A 14,753-nucleotide genomic window follows, 5' to 3' on the forward strand; every position below is an offset into this window, starting at 1 on the left:
CAAACTCACCGCGTCTCCGGGGCCCCTTTCCCCATTCTTCGGGGTTAGAGAGGCCAAGAACCTACCAGCTGGGTACTCCCCCAGTAACATCTGTTGACAAGCCAGCCAGAAGACATCAGACTTCAGAGTGAATTTGAGGCTACAAATGGTCCTGCAAATGGATCTCCAGATGTCCCTGGCTCATAAGTTATATCATGCACCTCTGGGTTGACCTGCACCCCTGAAAGACTCCCCTCTGGAGGAAACCTCAACTGCAGGGCCCCTTCTATCCTCCAATTCAGCAGGAAGTAGTTAGAGAGATATCGAGGCCTGTGTCCCAACAGCAGTTGGACTTTCCTGTTCAGAGCAGAGATTGAGGGACTGTGTTAAAGAAACTTCTCTCCCCGGGTCTGCTAGGGGAGGGGTTTCAAACGCAGGAATTTCCCGGCTCCCCACTGAGGCAGCTGGGGATCTTAGAGCACCTCCTCCATGTGGGCCAGGTAACATTCTTTGTCTGATCTTCCTGCTTGCGGGAAAGCAAGATGGGGCTCTTTAGTCCCAAATTCCCACAGAAAGCTCTGGAAGAAGGGGACTCTGCAATATAGGGTTGTAGAACAAGTAGCCAATCCGGTATCAGAGTCAAAGATCAATCACTCCAGAGGAAGTTTGAAAGAACTCCTCATTGGACGAGAACATGAATGGGGAGGGAACAACTCAAGGGCTAAAACTTCAGCTGATTTCCCTCTCTGGGTTCCCCTCCCACAACAGCATGGGAGCTGTCTTTTCTCTCTCTCTAATAAATTGCTCTTCTGCAAACAAACAAACAAACATCAACAACATATATATGCTTCTTTATCCTCCAAAAGTTGGGAGAAAGTAGCTAATGTCCCCCAACTCAATAACATAACAGCATAAAAAAAAGTCCTCTATCCAGTATAATCAAGTTATATTCATTCACTTAATAGTTACTGAATTCCTGTTTAGAGACAGTTGTTATAATATTTGTTTTAAAAATTATGAATTTGATGAAATGATATATCATGGAATACTTTGACCCTAACAAGGTCTAAAAGAGAATGGGAGATAAGGAAGTGAAAACAGGGGGTATAGACAATTTTCCAATGATTTTTACTATAATGAGTAAAATAAATATGAGGAGATAGCTATGAAGTGGAGCAGAGAAAGACCATGGGGACCAGAAAGGACTAATTTAATCTGGAAGCTTAAACTAGAATGTGTTTGCATGCAGATGGTAATGATACATACAGTACAGAGGGAGAGAGGGGGAAGGTGATGATACAGGAGAGAGATAGGATAAATGGAAGAGCAAAGTCTTGTGTAATGGGAAGTGAATGAAATCTAGTGAAATAAGTAGAGAAGTGGAAGGGATGGTCTTAGAAATAAGTCAGCAGATTTGGTGTTAGGAAGATGAGGTAGTTCTCTTCTGGTTGCGTCCATCTTTTCAGTAGAATAACAGGTAAGGGAAATGGGTTTTGGATGTTTTTAGGAGAGCAGAAAGTGTGAGACATGAGGGAGTCAAATAATAAACTGATTAGATAAAAGTAGAGGGGAGTGCTGAAGGCCCCATGTGAGACCAGTTAAAATGAGTATGTAGGTTTCTCTAGTCATAGTCTGCTACTCAGATGCAGCCATGGCATAAGTGGAGAATTGAATTTAACTAAAGGAGTATCATGAGGAACAGAAAGGCAAAGGAGCCATGGTGTGTTTAAAGGAATGACGCTGTCATGTTCCTCGAATCTAAGCTAGGCAAGCTGGGAAGATAAGAATATGTGGTAGCTAAAGAACAATTAGTTCTACTAACTGATTATGGGGCCAATGGATGAAGAATCCTGAAAGGAACAAAGACTCATTGGAGGGTGTGTACTGAAATAAATAAGCTGGCAAGAGAAAATCACTGTCAAAGAGTGGAATGTGTGAACCAAGATTTTTGAATGTGTTGAAGTCACCAATAATGACAAAGGCTGCCATGTTGTGTGTATTTAGCTAAATCATCTTCAGAAATCCGTAACTTCTAGATAATCCATCATTATAACCTTTAGTCTTACTATCATTTTTATTTACTCTCACATAAGTAAATATATGAGAGTCTTACTCTCAAAAAAATAAATATATGGTCGGGCAACATATATATGTATTTTTGAGACAGAGTCTCGCTCTGTTGCCCAAGCTGGAGTGCTATGGTGCGGTCCTGGCTCGCTGCAACCTCCGCCTCCTGGGCTCATGCGATTCTCCTCCCTCAGCCTCCTGAGTAGCTATAAATGCAGGTGCCTGCCACTACACCTGGCTAGTTTTTTGTATTTTTAGTAGAGACGGGTTTCACCATGTTGGCCAGGCTGGTCTTGAACTCCTGAACTCGTGATTCTCACCCCTCAGCCTCCCAAAGTGCTGGGATTAGAAGCGTGAACCACCGCTCCCGGCCATATATTTATTTTTATGAGAGTAAGACTCTCATATGTTTATTTATATGAGAGTAAATAAAAATGATAGTAAGACTAAAGGTTATGATGATGGATTATCTAGAAGTTACGGATTTCTGGAGATGATTTAGCTAAATACATACAACATATAATGTCTTTAGTCCTTATGGTCTTTTGAGGGTGTCTTAGTTCATTTTCTGCTGACAGAATGCTACAGACGGGGTAATTTATAAAGAACAGGAGTTTATTTGGCTTATGGTACTGGAGTCTGGGAAGTCCAAGAATATGGTGCTGGCATTGGGAAAGGTTCATCTCATGGTGGAAGACATCACATGGGTAGCTAACAAGCCTGTGCACAAGACAGAGAAAATGGCAGCCGAACTTATCCTTTTATCAAGAGCCCACTCCTGCAATAATTTACTCAATCCCACATAATGGTATTAATCCCTTCAAGAGGGCAGAGCCTTCAGGGTCTAGTCACCTCTTAAAGGCCCTGCCTCTTAATATTGTTCAATGGCAATTAAGTTTCTAAAATATGAACTTTTGGGGAACACTTTCAAACCATAGAATTTTGCCCCTGGCCCTCAAAATTCATATCCTTCTCACATGCAAAATATATTTATTCCATCCCAATAGCCCCAGAAGTCTTAACTCATTCTGGTATCACCTCAAGAGTCCAACGTCCAAAGTCTATCTAAATCATATATGAGATAAATTTAAGGCTTGATACATCCTGAGGCAAACTCCATTCCAGCTGTGAGCCTATGAAATCAAAACAAATTATTTACTTCCAAAATACATTGGTGAGAGGTATAGGATAGATATTCTCGTTCCAAAAGGCAGAAAGAGGAAAGACAAGGAGTAAGAGGCCCTAAATAAGTCCAAAACCCAATAAGGAAACCATTAAGTGTTGAAGCTGGTGAATAATCTCCTTTGACTCCATGTCCTGCTTCCTGGATACACTGGGGCAGCAGTTGGGCCCCTAAGACCTCTGGCAGCCCTGCCCCCATGACTTTGCTGGGCTTAGCCCATGCAGCTCTCACAGGCTGGAATCTTGTGCCTACAGTTCTGACAAGTTGACATTGCACACTGCTTGCACTACACTTCTGTGGTTCTGGGGGTGGCCCCATTCCCATTACTCCCCTAGCCATTGCCCTAGTGAGGGGGCTCTGCAGTGGTTCTGCCTCTAGACAGGTTTCTGCCTACCCCCTGGGCTATCTGCAACACTCTTAGAGTAGGAAAACGGAGCCATGCCCCCATACCTCTCGTAGTCTGCAAGCCTGTAGACTTAACATCACATGGCCAACACCAAAGCTTACTACTTGTGCCTTCTAGAAGCAGCCTGAGCCACATCTGGGCCTATCTGAGCCACAGCTGGGGCAGCTACACTGGAATGTGGAGAGCAAAGGTGGCCATGGGCAGTGAACATGTGTATGGTGTCCCAGCTTGGTCCCCCAAAACCGTTCTGCCCTCCTAGTGTTCTGACACTACAATGGGAGGCACAGCCTTGAAGATATTAAAATGGCTTCAGGGACTTTCTCCCATTGTCTTGACTAGCATTTGGCTCTCTTGGAACCAGTCATCTCTTTAGCACACATCCTTGGTTTACTTTCCTAAAAGATACTTTTTCGCTTTTTACAAGGTCAAGCTGCTAATTCTCCAAGTGTTTCTGTTCTGTTTATCATTTAATTATAAATTCCATTTTTAAATCATTCCTTCCCTCTCGCACCTTACTATATGCAGTTAAAAGCAGCCACAAAGCAGCCTGAATGTTCATCGCTCTGAAGTTCTGCATTCCATAAAGTCCTAGGACAGAGGCAATTCAGCAAGGGTCTTTGCTAATGTATAACAAGGATGGCCTTTACTCTCAGTTTCTGCTTGAGACCTCATCAGAATAGCTTTACTGTTCACATTACTATCAACATTGTGATCATGCCCACGTATCTCTAAAAAGTTCCAGAATTTCCCTATGGCTCTCTTCTGAGTCCTCACCAGAATCACCCTTAACATTCTATTCACAGCAATCTAGGCTTCTTCTAGACTGCTACTTAAAATTCTTCTAGCCTCTACCCATTAACCAGTTCCCAAGCCACTTCCATATTTTCAGATATTTGTTATAACAATGACCCCCTTTTGGTATCAATTTTCTTCCTTGGCCCATTTTTGCTGCTCTAACAAACTATTTCATAATTTATAAAGAACAGAAGTTAATTTAGCTCACAGTTCTGGGGGCTGTAAAGTTCAAGAGCATGATGCATGCATCAGGGAAGGGTCATTCCATGATGGAAGTCATCACATGAAGTATAAGCGAGTGAGATAAAGAGAAAATGCAAGCAGGACTTATCTTCTTATCAGGAGCCCACTCCTGAGATAACTAACCTACTTCCACACTAATGGCATTAATCTCTCCATGAGAGCAGAACCCTCATGGCCTAATCATCTCTTAAAGGCCTAACTCTTTTTTTTTTTTTTTTGAGATGGAATTTCGCTCTTGTTGCCCAGGCTGGAGTGCAATGGTGCGTTCTTGGCTCATTGCAACCTCTGCCTCCCGGGTTCAAGTGATTCTGCCTCAGCCTCCCAAGTAGCTGGGATTACAGGCATGTGCCACCATTGCCAGTTAATTTTTTGTATTTTTAGTAGAGACGGGTTTCTCCATGTTGGTTAGACTGGTCTGAACTCTCAACCTCAGGTGATCAACTCTCAACCTTTGGGAGCCTTGGCCTCCCAAAGTGCTGGGATTACAGGCGTAAGCCAACACACCTGGCCAGGCACCATCTCTTAATATTGTTCCAACAACAATTAAGTTTCCAACACATGAATTTTGGAGGGACACATTTAAACTATAGAAGAAGGCAAATAATAATCAATTCTAATGAGAGTTTCATTCTTGGAATTAGACCTGTAATTTATCGTGTTGAGTGATGTGGCTGAATGTCCGTTCAACATTTAACATATTTGCACAACTATTCAAAAAATGCTTTCAGTGTATTGCCATCCTTATGTGTAAGTAGAAACAATACAGTTCTCAGAGCTTCCTCAATTTTCTTAAGCTACCTATCCAATCCCCACTTTCTTCTCTAGCAGGCCTCTTCTCTTAATTAAAGAAAAAAACTAAAGCCATTGGACAAGATCTGTTTTAAACCCTTGCTTTCGCCCTCCCCCTGCCAGTAAACCTAAATTGTCTTGAGGCATAAAAAGTCTTTCTCCTATTCAAAACTTTCTGTCCTTGTTTTTGATATCAATCTCTGCTATTTCCTCTAAGATCTTGCTTCATCAATGAACATTCTTCTACTTATATCTTTACCCTATTCCTCTTTACTTATCTCTTTACTCATTTAAGTATAAAAATACTCATGTCTCTCTCTTCAAGAACAAAATGAAACCAAACAAAACTTCCCCTGATGCTATCAGTTACTGTCTTAATTCTGTCCTTTCTGTCTCTGGCAAGATTCTTAAAAGAATCGTCTTAATTCATAGCTCATTTCCTTACTTTGTATTCACTTCTCAACCCACTGAAATGTGTCTACAGCATTTCTACAACGCTGTTTGAAATTACCCACCAAAAGTCATCAATGATCTCCATAAAGCCAAGTTTAAGAGCCACCTTTCCATTTTTATCTTTCTGGATCTTTCCAGTGCATTTTATATAGTTTATCACACTCCTCCTTCTCGACACACAAATTCCTTGTTTTTTATGGCACTATTCTCTTGGTTCTCCTACCTCTAAAATTGTTCCTGCTGCCCTCATCCTAAATATTAATATTCCCCAGATTTTCATTCACAATCCTTTTTCCTCACTATATTTTCTCACCAGGCAAAGAAGGGAATAAACCATAAATAAGTCCATCAAAGACTTCATAGTTTGAATTTATACCTCTAATTTATACTATATGCAGATGACTTCCAAATTTCCAGCCCTGAGCTCTTTGAGCTGTGTACTCATATCCAGGTAAAGGATAGAATATCCTTTACCTGGATATTTCAGAAGCACTTCAAACTCAATGTGCCCAAAACTTTTCCCCTAAAAGTGGCTTCTCTTCCTATATTCTCTTTCTGTCTCATCTATATACAAATATGAAGCATCCATGCAATATCTAATCAAAACAGCTCATTCATCTCAGATTCCTCCCTCTTCCTCACCATCCCTCCCTCACATCCATTTAAACACCAAATCCTGTCAATTTACTCTCTTCAAACTTTTTTTAAATGAATGCCCCACTCTCTATCTTTACCACTTCTACCCCAATTTAGGATCTCATCATCTCTTGCCTATATTAGATAAGAGGTTCTAAAATAACAACTTATTTAATCAATCTGATATTATTTCTGGCCTCTCAATTTTTCCCATAATGCAGCCAGAATGATCTAATATACAAATCTGATAATTTCACTAACCTCTTTACAATGGTTTTGCAACCCACATAAAAGTCTTTATTTTTTATCATGGCATACAATAACTTCTTTGACTTAGTTCAAAGACCACTGCCTGACACTTCTTGGTTAAATCCCTTACTTCTGAATATCAATCAGTTTTTAGTTTCCCAAATATTCCATACTGTATCATGCCATTGTGTCTTTGCATATTCCCCGTGACCTTTACTCTTTCTATGCTTGATTCTTGCTTAACATTCAACACTCAACTTGTACATGAACTTCTCCACAATTTCTCTTCCCTAAATCCCGCAGATGGGATAAAAGGCTCTCTTTAATCTTTCTATAAAATTATCTTGATCACTGCATTAACGTTATGTGTTATTATTTTCTAGATGTCTCCTTTACTAAATTATGAACTTGTTGAAGGCCAATTATCTAGCAGTGTATCTGATGCACAGCTGTTTAATATTTTTTACAGAGTTAAATTTAATGATCATTCAGGTTGGTTTTAATTTTTCCAAAGTTATAATAAGGCTGCAATAAACAGCTTTGTGCAAATAATACTTTTAATTTTTAAAATTTTATTATGATGGATATTACTGTCTAAAGATATGAACAGTTATTATTCAACAATTTGTTATTTTTAATAGTTGAGAAAATAAGAGGCAACTGCTCAAAAATTTTTACAATGTAAATGCATATTTGAAAATTTTTGTCATAATACTAATATAATTTACTTTATGCCAGTAACCAGTACATTTAATGAATAAGAGTTAAACAATAAATGTGTAGCTAACATAACTATCTATGTGTAGCCCAGTCTCAACAATACTAGTTTTAGATTACAGTTCAAAATGTATTATGAGGCTGTGTGCGGCAGCTCATGCCTATAATCTCAGCACTTTGGGAGGCCGATGTGGGTGGATCACCTGATGTCAGAAGTTCAAGACCAGCCAGACCAACATAGTGAAACCCCGTATCTACTAAAAATACAAAATTAGCTGGGTGTGATAATGCATGCTTGTAATCTCAGCTACTTGGGAGGCTGAGGCAGGTGAATTGCTTGAACCTGAGAGGCGGAGGTTGCAGTGAACCCAGATCGCACCACTGCACTGCAGTCTGGGCAACAAGAGCCAAACTCTATCTCAATAAATGAATGCGTACATACATACATACATACATACATAAAATGTATTATCAGGTCTTTTTTTTTTCCCAAGACAGGGTCTCATTCTGTCACCCAGGTTGGTGTGCAATGGTGCATTCACAGCTCACTGCAACTTCAAACTCCTGGGCCTAAGCAATCCTCCTGCCTCAGCCTCCCCAGTAACTGGGACTACAGAAGTGTGACACCATGCCAGTTAATATTTTAAGTTTTTTGTAGGAACGGGATCTCGTTATATTGCCCAGGCTTGTCTCAAACTCCTGCCTCAAGTGATCCTCCTGTCTTGGCTTCCCAAAGTGCTGGGATTACAGGTATTGTGAGACTTTTTTAAAAATGCAGAATTTATCAGTTGCATTGATGAAACACCAAGTTTCCTAACATTAGAAAGGGAAAGCAATCTACCAAATTTTTGGAAATGGTCAGAAAGAAATCCACAGTATTAAAAAAACATATTAAACACAAAAGTTTTCATGAAGCAATCCTATTAAGAAAAAGCAAAAATAACTTCAAGCTATATTTTCAACATACAAAAGTTACTAGTATAACACACCAAATTAAGGGTTGACAAACTATTACCATGGGCCAAATTTAGCTCACTAGCTATTTTTTAAATAAAGTTTTATTGAAACACACCCAGGTTCATTCATTTATGTATTATCATGGCTGCTCTCAGACTACAATGGCAGAGTTAAGTAGATGCCATAAAGATCATATGGCTCACGAAGTCTAGAATATTTACTGTTTGATCCTTTATAGAAAAAGTCTGACAATTCCTGCTCTAAATTATTAGGGGAAAAAAAACACACACACACTTCTTAATGCTGTCTTTTAAAAATACTTACACTGAAGAAAACAAATTGTACTCAAAATGCCTAATTTATATCAGTATCCTATTTTTTCTCGTTTCTTTGGTAGCACTTCTAATGAACTGTTTTCATTCAAACACATTCCTGACCCCACTCTGTCCTTAACACATGTTCCCAGCTCTCTTCTTTGGTATCTTCTGATATACCTGACAATAATAAATCTCTTCTGATGTAGTCTGACTCAAATAAAGATGTACGTGGTTCCAGGAAAACAAACAAACAAAAAAGGAAGACATAAAATGGAGGAAAAGTTAATAAGTAACCAGGTAGATAAAATGTGTACTTGGGGGAGTGGTTAATAACTGAGAGCATTATAGAGAATGACAATATAATTTTTAAAAATCACATATATATTTTAAGAAGAAAAAAACTAAAAAGAAGCAAAGAAAATCAAACTATTTTTAAAATATAGAAAATCCGCACATTTAAAAAGCATAAAATCAATCAGTATCATTCATTTAGGAAAGACTTCTATTTACCTATCCAAACAGGCAAAGAGACCAGATTTCCCTCCGACTGCACAAAGTACTTTGGGAGCACAGCGAGGTCGTGTCATCAAGACTGTCTGATGAGACAGTCTATGTTCAGGCATAAAGTGGTACTTTAGGGCTTCATTCAAAAGATGTTTACAAGTGCGATCATCACGAATAAGATGATTTGCTTCATATAGTCTAGTGAGAAACTTAACACTCAACAATGGTAATCGTACACTGTTTAGTAACTGTGCTAAGTATTTCTGGCGTTCTTGTACATCATACTTGATCCAAGACTCTAATGCATAAAAAACAGTTTCTTCGGTAGCTACATTCAAACAGTCATTGGAAACAATTTCATCCAAGTCAGCATGTGTAAGCTCAAAAAACTCTTCAGTCTGGCAAACAGCTTCAAAATTCTGGCATATATATTTAGTGGCTGCCAAATAAAGGTCATGGCAACCATATGTTTCTGCAAAACGAGAAATTCCAATACAATTACCAGGATCAAGTTGGCTTTCAAGAAATGCACAACATTCTTTCAGGACAAGTTTTATCTGAAGTAGGTTTGCTGCTGGCAGGAGAGATTCAACTGTGTCCTGAGAAATAAAAACAGTCCCTGTGTAGGCATACTCCACAATGGCCTGGAGAGCAGTTTCATCAATGCACTGAAACTCAACCTCACTGTTCTCTTTTTCAGAAAGGTTTCCAGTGAACATAGCTTTGAAATACGGGCTGACGCTGGCAAGTACCACTTTGTGAGCATGAATTTTAACATCACCTACTCGAAGAACGATGTCACAGAGTTCGTGATGTTGGCGAAGAATATTCAAGCCCTGCAGAAGTTGTTCAGAATGCAAGTGGGTTAAGTTAGCAAGCATGTAGGTCGGGGATGTGTGGTCCATCTACAGAAAAATAAAAAAGCATGAACAGTTATTTCAAAGTAATCTTGTCAATAATACTGCTTTTCAAATAGTATAGAATAATCAGATTTGTAATTTATTTGCCTGTTCATTGTTTTTAAATACTTCATAGTAAATACTACAACCAGAGGCTTTCAGAGTTAGAAGGGATTTAACTCCAGGCAGTAGGCACCCTTAAAAATAAAAATAATTAAAAAAAGGGATTTAACAACCACATAATTCAACTTATTTATTATAGATATTAGGAAATGGAAGCCCAAAAGTTTACATGAAATGCCCCAAACCATAAAAATCTCTGACAATGGACTTTTGGATCAAAACTCTACCAACTTTTTCATCTTGTTTCCCTTGCATTAAATTCAGGTCTGAGCTACCACCGAAACAAAATGAAAATATGAGGGAAAAAACCTGCTAAAAGTAAAATTAGATGTAGAACAAACAACACTTTTTGCCAACCAACAGATGCTTTCATTGGACAGAAATTTCATGTTAACACACTTTACCCAAAATTTCAATAATTGCTTTGATAGAGGGTGTTGAATTTAATGAAGGTACCATTACAACCAATTAATTTAAATAATTATGAACAGAATCCAAAGTTCTATAATGAGGGCAATAAGGTTCACTTACTGATCTATACCATAGCCACTCAACTTTTTTTTTTTTGAGATGGAGTCTCACTCTGTCACTCAGGCTGGAGTGCAACTCTCACTCGGCTCACTGCAACCTCCACCTCCCAGGTTAAGCCATTCTCCTGCCTCAGCCTCCTGAGTAGCTGGGATTACAGGTGCCTGCTACCACACCAGCCTAATTTTTATATTTTTAGTAGAGACGGAGTTTTACCATGTTAGCAAGGCTGGTCTCGAACTCTCAACCTCATGTGATCCGCCTGCCTCAGCTTCCCAAAGTGCTGGGAACACAGGCATGAGCCACTACACCCAGCCTCAATTCTTGATCATTAATTTGGATCATACCCAATCAATCTACTTGCCACTTTGTGCTTCTGGAAGATGAAAACGAATAAAAATACGAGGGAAGAAAAGGGATGAGAAAGAAAAGAAAGTGGAAAGACAATAAAGACTATGGTAGGCAGAATAATGGCTCCCCAAATGACATTCACATTCCAATCCCTGGAACCTGTGAATATTACTTTATATGGCAAAAAGGGACTTTGGAAAGGATTAAAACTTTTAAGATGGGGAGATGATCCTGGCTTATTCAACTGGGCCCAAAATGCAATCAGCATGTACCTTATAAGGAGGCAGAGGGAGATGTGACACAGACAGAAGAGGAGGTCATGTGACTAAAGAGGCAGAGACTGGAGTGCTGCAGCCACAAAGCCAGGAATGTTGACAGTTACCAGAAGCTAGAAGAGGCAAGAACAGATTCTCCCGTAGAGCTTCCGGAGGGAACATGGTCCTGCCACCTTAATTTCAGTCCACTGACACTAATTTCAGACTTTCGGCCTCCAAAACTTTGAGAGAATACATTTCTTTTGTTTTAAGCAACCAAGCTTGTGTAATTTGTTACAGCAACCTTAAGAATTAATACATGGATATTTCAGAATGGAATATAGCTGTTGCTTAGACTAGACAAAACGAATACAGGGCATGTATACGATATAAGATATTTCCTCTCTCTCTCACTCACATTTGAAACACAAGTTATGACAATAACAAAAAAGTATTTCAGTTTCCATCTTAAAACCATCAATTCCATCAATTCAAACATTTTGAATGCTATTAAATAATATAAATGTTAGCAGAATTGAGAGAGTATAGCACTTCGTTCTTGTACATTTTTAAGTGGAAAAAAATCCAACAACTGAAATTTTTATCTTTGTCAAGTACTTAATTGTTTCATACTTATTTCACACTGAATTTTAATTCAGTTAATAAATTATATTAATATGGCCACTTTACAGCTGATAACAGCCACTACTTCCGATCTCTGCAAATAAGCTCATAGTTATCTACCAGAAAAATTCTCAAATATTATTGCAGTCATGTATAAACAAGTCCCGAGAAGCTTCTGGGTCTTCCAGTAGGTACTTTTTTCCCATAGTATAATACATACTACTAAGAAGACAGCAATCAGAAGCCATAAGTTCAGATCTGCATATGTTCTGTAAGTGACTCCACTGTTGACCTTTTTAACCTATGTAACTTCTTTTAGCCTCAGTTTTATGACAAAGTTAAAATCTAGATTTAAAAGTGAAGAATGAACAACAGTAAAGGCAAGTAGATAGAAAAAATAGGTAATGGGATTAAGAAAGCAGTCCTCATTAACTTTACCTTCTGAATCTTTGTTTTCCTTATTTGCAGAGTGAGATCATAATAACACCTGAACTAGATTATTCAGGTAATAATGTAGCTGAGGCTTTTGAAAATCAATCAGACAATGTACATGAAAACATGATAAACTATAAGAATAAGTGATACTGTACTACAATAGTACTATGGTAGTAGTGAGGCAATAGAGGTATAACAATATCAGTGAAGAACACAGACTTTGGAAATATAAGGTAATGTGTTTTAGTCCCATCTGTGTCTTGAAATGTATTAGGTGAAATTGGTACATTTCATAATCTAAGTATTAATCTTTTCATTCATAAAATAAGAATACCCTGGCGAGGCATGGTGGCTCATGCCTGAAATCCCAGCACTTTGGGAGGCTGAGGTGAGCAGATCACCTCAAGTCGGGAGTTCAAGATCAGCCTGACCAACATGGTGAAACACCATCTCTACTAAATACAAAAATTAGCTGGGTGTGGTGGTGCATGCCTGTAATCCCAGCTACTCAGGAGGCTGAGGCAGGAGAATTACTTGAACCTGGGAGGCGGAGGCTGCGGTGAGCCAAGATTGTGCCACTGCACTCCAGCCTGGGCAACAAGAGCGAAACTCTGTCTCAAGAAAAAAAAAAAAGAATATTCCACTTATATCAGAAGTTTACCTGAAAGTGACTCTCTAAAGTATAAAGTTCTACACAATATACAACTTGAGGTATTAAGAATATTTATGTCTCACTGTATTAAACTGCCGCTTCCCAATATCCCCACTTTCACTAATTCTCATTCCTTCTCAAATTCCCTTTCCCACATTGACCTTTTACTCTTATGATGCTCACGTAATGACTACAGCTCTATTTAAAACTTGCTACTGGGGGGTGGGGAGTTGGGGAGAGATAGAATGGGGAGAAATGCCAGATACAGGTGATGGGGAGGAAGGCAGCAAATCACACTGCCACGTGTGTACCTATGCAACAGTCTTGCATGTTCTTCATATGTACCCCAAAACCTAAAAGGAAATAAAAAAAAAACTTGCTAGCTCCCAAATATTTTCTTAACCATACATTAGATTTTCTCCTTTCTCCTCTCATATATAACCTTTCTCCTCTCATCTTCCTTTCCTCCAATTCAAATTCTCAAAATCAAGGTCAAAAATCAACTTTACCTGGGTGTCTATAAACATTTATTTACTATATTCCTTTAAATGCAATTAATTTAATTACATGTGTTGCTCTGTGAAACATACCCCCTTCAACTCTCATTTTCTTATTTAACAAGGAGAATGATAGACTAAAAAGTGAAGGATGAACAACAGAAAAGGAAAGTGGATATGAAAAATAAGAGAATGAATTAAAAAAGGAGACCTAGTTACTTTGTAAATTCATCTCTCTCAGACTAAACAATTATGTTTCAAGGTATTTAAAAGAACCTGAAAATGAGATTCTTGAATCATTACCAGTACCATAGGAATGGAGACTATTTTCAAAAATAAGACAGGTTAATGAATAAATTCTATAATACGGTAAGATTTCTGTTCATTTCAGATAACATTCTAAAACAAATTATTAAAGATTTGACTGTGAATACCAATAAGAAGATATAAAGATCTTTAGGATTAGGATATATGAGCTAAAAATAGTAAGACATGTCACAGACTAGGTTTGTTTCTTTTTAAAGATGTATTTAGAAGACTTGTAGATCAGAAAAGTACACTTGATATTTAACTAGATAATAGTAAGTAATTTTATAATGTCCTTCATGATTTTTCAAAGAACAAAAGTAAAAAAATTATAAGCTGGATTAGGTAGCTAAATTAGCAACTGGTGGAACAAATACCCTCTAGAGTACATCACTCAATGAGATGAGGCCTAGAGGGATGTTTCTAGTGGTATTCTATAAGGCCAAGATGAAGATATTGTATGTCCTGAACTTTGAAGATGACACGAAGCTGCAAAGGACAGCAAAAGCATTGACTAACACAATAAAGATCCCAAAAGAACTGGTATCTAACAAGAAGAAATTTAAAAGGGATAAATGTAAATATTCTACAGTAGATTCCAAACCAACTACCCAAGTATAGAATAAGAGATAAAAGACTCATCTATAGAACATGTTTAACAGGTTTAGGGATTTTAATTGCAGTACTATTTTAACACCATAAGCTTATATGGGTTTAAGCTGCATTAACAGAACTATAATACACAGCACTACAGAGAAGAAATTTTCGCTTTGCTCTGCATATGTCAGC

At 38.2% G+C, this 14,753-nt stretch overlaps 1 protein-coding gene across 4 annotated transcripts in view; it reads right to left on the reverse strand.

Moving 5' to 3' along the window:
- The window catches only part of KLHL28 (kelch like family member 28), a 39,758-nt gene that overhangs the window by 11,727 nt on the left and 13,278 nt on the right, over positions 1–14,753 (reverse strand). For all 4 annotated transcript variants that reach the window (XM_012456294.3, XM_012456293.3, XM_012456295.3 and 1 more), the window contains one exon: positions 9,302–10,200. In XM_012456294.3, the coding sequence (XP_012311717.1) occupies positions 9,302–10,200 (899 nt within the window). The remainder of the gene's footprint in view (positions 1–9,301; positions 10,201–14,753) is intronic.

The sequence above is a fragment of the Aotus nancymaae genome, unplaced genomic scaffold, assembly GCF_030222135.1.
Source record: "Aotus nancymaae isolate 86718 unplaced genomic scaffold, 86718_ANA_hifiasm-v0.15.2.pri h1tg000062l, whole genome shotgun sequence".
NCBI lineage: Eukaryota > Metazoa > Chordata > Mammalia > Primates > Aotidae > Aotus > Aotus nancymaae.